The following is a 5496-nucleotide window of genomic DNA, read 5'->3' as shown; positions in this document are numbered from 1 at the left end:
CGGACTAGCTGGGCGGCCTCTCTGACTCCCGCCAACCCCGGGAGCTAAAAGGCCTTCTTCAGCGACTATGGATGGCTGCGGAAGAGAGGATTGTTACTGTCGCGGGGCAGGAAACCCCTGTTGCCCCCACTTCCTCAGTCCCCTAAACGCTTCACCCCACCCCGGATCTGCATTTTCTGATCTGGTCCACTTGCTTGGCACTCCCCCTGACGGCAGTAGTCGTTCTTGCAGTCACCTCTCCAAGGCCTCACAGAGAAGGGCTCCAGACCTTACTGTTGGGAATGATGAGGGTCTTGCTTGCCCTTTTGCCATACTACAAGAAGGCCGGTCACCGGCCAGAAAACTTCTTCTCACCCCGTCTAGGTTGAAAGAACAGGGGAGTGTCTCACCTGGTAAAGTCTTCCTCTGCCAGCATGTGTCTGGGAATAGGAGAATAACGAGTAGGGGGCACCTGAGGAGGAGCAGGGTAGGTGACCTTGCTCTCCACTGTCCCAAGATAACCCAGGCTGGAATTATGGCTTATGTGATTGTCAGCCAAGGCAGTGAAAGCTGAGGTAGAAAGAGAGAGAGAGAGAGAGAGAGAGAGAGAGAGTCCAGAGATGTCCCACTATAGAATTATCCCCAACCCCCTCCAAGAATTTTTCCTCACATCCTACCTCAGGTACAAAAAGGACCAAGAAATACTGATTCCCTAGGCCACTGCTGTCTGCTCTACCCACTACCCACCCTCACCCCAGGGTTCCTCCTTCTCCGTCCCTTTCTAAACCCTGGGCTTACTCCTGCGAGTCTTAGAAAGAGGAGAAGTCAAAGCAGTCTACAAAGAAAGGCATGACTAGAGGTGTGACTAACAATAATCCCTTATATCTCTGTAGCCCTAATAGTTTTCCAAGGGCTTTCTCATCCATGATCTCATTCAATCCTTGTACCAGTCCTATGAGGAAGGCAACACACACACACACACACACACACACACACACACACACACACACACACACACACACACACACACACACACACACACATACACCATTAGCTTATTTGGTCTAAAGAGGAAGCTAAAGTTGTGAAAAGGGCCTGCCCAACTCACAAGCACAAGGCTGGGACCTGAACTCAGTTATGACAATACCATCTGTACTAGTTCTTTCTGAACAAAGGACACCGTCTCCGCTGAAACCAGGGCCAAAGACCAATGGGTACGTACTGCTGGCATAGTCAGGGGGAGCATACATGTCGTTGAGGTGGATGCTGCCTGGCTTGGCCACCTTCAGATAGACCATGTCTGATGTGTTCTTGAGTGAGGCCACAGCTTCCTCATGCCTCACATCCTGTAGATTGGTGTTGTTCACCTAGAAGAGGAGACACCCTAGGGTGGGTCTTAGAAGGGAAAACCTCTCCGGGGCACTCAAAGGAGTCTTCTTTCAGTATACAAACAGGTCCAAGTATGGTAGGGTTAAAGGGATATATATGTATAAGTGTGGCTGGCCCCACCATGGAAAAAACTAGGGCCTTGTTAGCTGAGTAAACACAACTCAGGTGATAGTCTTGAAATTTGCCAAAATGCCTCATCCTCTACTGAGGTTTAGATGAAGTGAGAGGGGGTACCAGAGCTGTTCCTCCCTACCCTACTGTCTGGGCATCCCCTTGAAGGCCAGCTCACCGCAAGCAGCCGGTCCCCAATCTGTAGGCGTCCATCCTTCTGAGCAGCTCCTCCTTCAATGATCTTGGTGATATAGATGCTGTTGTCTCCTGGGATGTGCTGGTTGCCAATGCCCCCAGCAATGCTGAAACCTAGGCCTAGATGGCAGCCAGCAGGAAGTGGGAGAGAGCCACAAGGAGAAGTTAGCATGTTTCATCCATTTCGAAGCCAATTCCCTCCCTCTGTCCCCTCCAAAAGCTTCTTTCCCACCAAAGACCAGCCTATCATCCCAAGGTCAGGAAGGATCGAAACCTGAGGTCAGGAAAAAAGGTTATGATCTGGGACTCATGCTAAGAGAAAAGCCACGCCCTTCCATTCACCTATGGGGTGGCCATGAACCAGGGGCTGGGAGTGGGTTGCTAGAGCATAGGAACCAAGAGGGCTGCACCTTTTGGCCCTTTGAGCAGGTTGACCTCCATGATAGTCTCAGGTGGAGGCTGTCGCCTCCGCACCACCAACCGGACCACAGGGCCTGCCTCCTTCAGTGCCTCCACTGCCCGGCTGTGCACCACCTCGGACACGTCCACCTCATTCACCCGGAGCACACAGTCATTCACCCTGTGGGGAAAGCCCAAGAGGTATGACAGTGTGTGCTGCCCCTCTACTATGTCTCCTGTATCCTCCCTCTCCTCGTCTCTCCCTTCCTCCTTTCCCTCTCCTTCTCCTTTGCCGATATAATGGAAGGGTCATCCTGCCCTTGTTCCTCATCTCCATCCTGTCCCTTCCACCCACAGCCCTGCTTCCAGGTCATCTCACCCCAGCCTCCCATCCATGGCAGCTGCTCCACCAGGAATGATCTTGGTAATAAAGATGCCAGGGTCATCAGGGACATGAGGGTTGTCGATGCCACCTGCGATACTGAAGCCCAGGCCAGAGTTGCCCTGAGAAGGGGGTGGAAGGGCACAGTCATTTCATTCTGAGAGCACACTGGAGGGTTCTTGGCTCTCTGTCTCCCTCCATATCCCAGAGTAGGTTCTCCAGGTCCCAAGGTAAGGGTGGGACACACTCATCAGAAACCTAGCAGTTTCTCAGTCTATTTGACCATTTTGGTGGGGAGGCCTCAGCAAACCAACCCCCACCCCAAGTTTCCAGGCCTCAGTTGACAGGATCAATATTTGTTAGTTGATTGATAGCTGCAGCGATGTGGCTTCAGAGGGCTCTGTTTCCTCATGCTCTCAGTATGGGCTCCCTCTTGAGCCTTGAAATGCTGCTCAGGGCCCTCCCCTCTCCTGGATGTAGCCTTTGCCTCCTGTTTCCCAACCTCCCTCCTCAAAAACTCACCCGCTCCAGTACTATCTCCTCATACTTGAACATGCCATCACTGCCGTTCACCTAAAAGAATGAAGCAGCTCCTTCAGTGTCTTCTGCCCTCCCAATCATCTGCCCTCTGGTCAGTTTGCTTCCTTCCCCACTCCCATAAAGATCCCGAGCACACAACAAGGCATCTCTAGGCCACAGATGGGGACAGGCTGACCCTGAGCGAGCACATCCCTCCCCTTGTGTCCAACCATATCAGTCCAAAACCAGCTGCTTGTTTAGCCCAGATCAATTGTCTGAGGCTGAGCCAACCAGTGGTGCACTCACCGATAGGCTGGGCTCCAGGGCCTCAGGGTTCACTAGGAGGGGTGCAGGGCTGGCCTAAGGGGGATGGCAGAGATGGAGCATGGTGGGCAAACCGTACCACACCCAACACCCGTAGGAAGCCTGGTAAGGGAACTTCTCCATTTCTGAACAACAGCTCCCCTTGACTTTGGGATCATAGGCTCCCACAATGTCAGATATGGAAAGACAACAGATACCACTTTCACATGACAGTTGGAGACATGAAGGCCCAGAGTGGTTGTGGGATGTGCCTAAGCGCACACTGGGAGTTAGGAAATAGAACTTGCATCTCCAGGTACTCTTTGGGTTCTAGGAAGCTTCAAGGCCAGTGGTAATTTGGCTGACCATCCCTTCCCCATGTTATTTCCATCCGAGTTACTTCCTGGAAGCCCTATTTTTTACACCTCCTTAAGGCTCCAGAATCCAAGTTCTCAAATGGACAGGAGTAAAAATCCTAATCCATTTTTTTTCCCAAAGCAACTTTTGATTTGAACCCTTTCTGTGTCCTGGAAGAAGGGGTCAGGGTGGGAATTGGCCAGGGGTCTGAGAACAAATCAGGATAGGGCAGGACTGGGGTAGACAAAATTCCCCATGACAGAGAGCCTGGTGACCCAAAGACAGTAGTAGCAGAATTCGTGATCTTAAGCACACAGTAGCCATGGGAAGACAGGCCAGTGAGGGGTTCAAAAAAAGAAAGAAAGAAAGAAAGAAAGAAAGAAAGAAAGAAAGAAAGAAAGAAAGGAAGAAAGGAAGAAAGGAAGGAAGAAAGAAGGAAAGGAAAAGAAAGAAAGAAAGAAAAAGAGAGAGAGAAAGAAAGAAAACACAGGTTGTTTTCAGCAACAAATAGACATTGCCTTCCAGACAGGACATACTTGTGGCCATTGTTCAAGTGGAAATCTGACTCTGCACAGGCTAGTACACCCGCTCCCTCGTTCCCACAATCATTTTCAAGACTGAAGGAACCTCCTTGTCTCTCTCACCAGGTGTCCCAGCACTGATCCAAATTTCTCTGACTGTGTTATACCTTTCTTAAGTTTTGGCCCCAGAAGAGAGCAGCTGGAAACATAGGGTGAGGGCTCTTCTAACATATTCTGCTCTGTCTTTCCCCCTTCCCACCTTCATCCTCTGCAGCACTGGCTTCAAGAGTGCTGACTAGCCATGCCTCCCCTATCTCCTCCTCCTTGTTCTGTGGTCTTAAGGAGTCAGTGGGTAGGACTCCAGCTGCAGCCTCACCCTGGTCCCAGGAAGAAAAATCACACTGGTTCTTCAGAGACACCCCCTCCCCAAAACCAATACAGCCAACTGAAGTGCAATACAACCGATACAGGGCAAAAGAGAGCCCATGCAGCTCTTTCGTGTACCTAGTGTACCATGTGTGTTCCATATGTGACAAGCCATGACCACCTAGTTTGGGTGATACCTGGAGGTTTCAGCTCCCAGGAGTCCTCCCTCTAGCTCTGGTCCCACTTCCACTCAGGGACATTGCCTCTAGGGTCAGGAGCCATCCAAAGATCAGCCTAGGTAAAGATAGGGTACCCAACGGGCCCAGCCCTGGAATTGGCACCTATTTTCCACTGGGCAGGCCAAGCATGAGCGCGTGTTTGTAAGGGAGGGGCAAAAAAGAGGCAATTCACTGGAGAGGGCAAGGAACCAAGGCATAGGACGAGGTGTAGACAGACAGACAGACAGAACGGAGAATTCCTATCTCCAAGAAGCCCCCCCCCTTTTTTTTTTTTGCTTCTAGGTAAAAGCACATCCTATTCTCTGAAGAGGACAGGGGTGGCCAGAATGGTCACCAGCTTGGGGCAGTCAGCATCTGCTATAGAGAGCAAAGCCTCTCCTCTCTTTCCACCCTGGGGGCTGCAGAACTGAAGAACTAGACAGGCCCTCCGCCATGCGTGCCAGAGACCTGGCTCTGCTGGCCCAGCCTCCATTTTGCTGCTTCTCCCACAGACGCTCCTTCCATTTTCTAAGCTGGCAGTTCAGGCTGGGAGTGGAAGCCGGAGTTGTGCCCAGCACCCAGGGGCTCCCAAGCTGTGCCAAATCAGAGCTGGGGAGCTAAGCTCTCTCACATCTGTGGGGTACCCATAAGGGCCATGCCCCACTCAGAGAAGACCCTGCATTAGGGCAGCTACCCATTGCCTGGTTCCAGGCAATATGCCTGCTTTGGAGCAAGAAGGCTCGTTTTAACACCCCCT

At 51.6% G+C, this 5496-nt stretch overlaps 1 protein-coding gene across 6 annotated transcripts in view; it reads right to left on the bottom strand.

Annotated features, from left to right (window-relative positions):
- Positions 1–5496, bottom strand: part of Dlg3 (discs large MAGUK scaffold protein 3) — a 52507-nt gene that overhangs the window by 45210 nt on the left and 1801 nt on the right. For 3 of the 6 annotated variants that reach the window (XM_031365617.1, XM_031365625.1, XM_031365601.1), the window contains exons 2-8: positions 3281–3334; positions 2978–3028; positions 2453–2577; positions 2085–2254; positions 1658–1794; positions 1202–1346; positions 390–549 (exon numbers count right to left, since the gene is read on the bottom strand). In XM_031365617.1, coding sequence (XP_031221477.1) covers positions 390–549; positions 1202–1346; positions 1658–1794; positions 2085–2254; positions 2453–2577; positions 2978–3028; positions 3281–3334 — 842 coding nt within the window. Of the gene's footprint in view, positions 1–389; positions 550–1201; positions 1347–1657; positions 1795–2084; positions 2255–2452; positions 2578–2977; positions 3029–3280; positions 3335–4718; positions 4734–5496 lie in introns of those variants that run through there. The other 3 variants (XM_031365630.1, XM_031365609.1, XM_031365637.1) reach the window with 2 other exon arrangements.

Source organism: Mastomys coucha, chromosome X (assembly GCF_008632895.1).
Source record: "Mastomys coucha isolate ucsf_1 chromosome X, UCSF_Mcou_1, whole genome shotgun sequence".
Taxonomy (NCBI): Eukaryota; Metazoa; Chordata; class Mammalia; order Rodentia; family Muridae; genus Mastomys; species Mastomys coucha.
The sequence above is the reverse complement of the archived record's forward strand: the minus strand, read 5'-3'. Positions and strand labels throughout refer to the sequence as shown.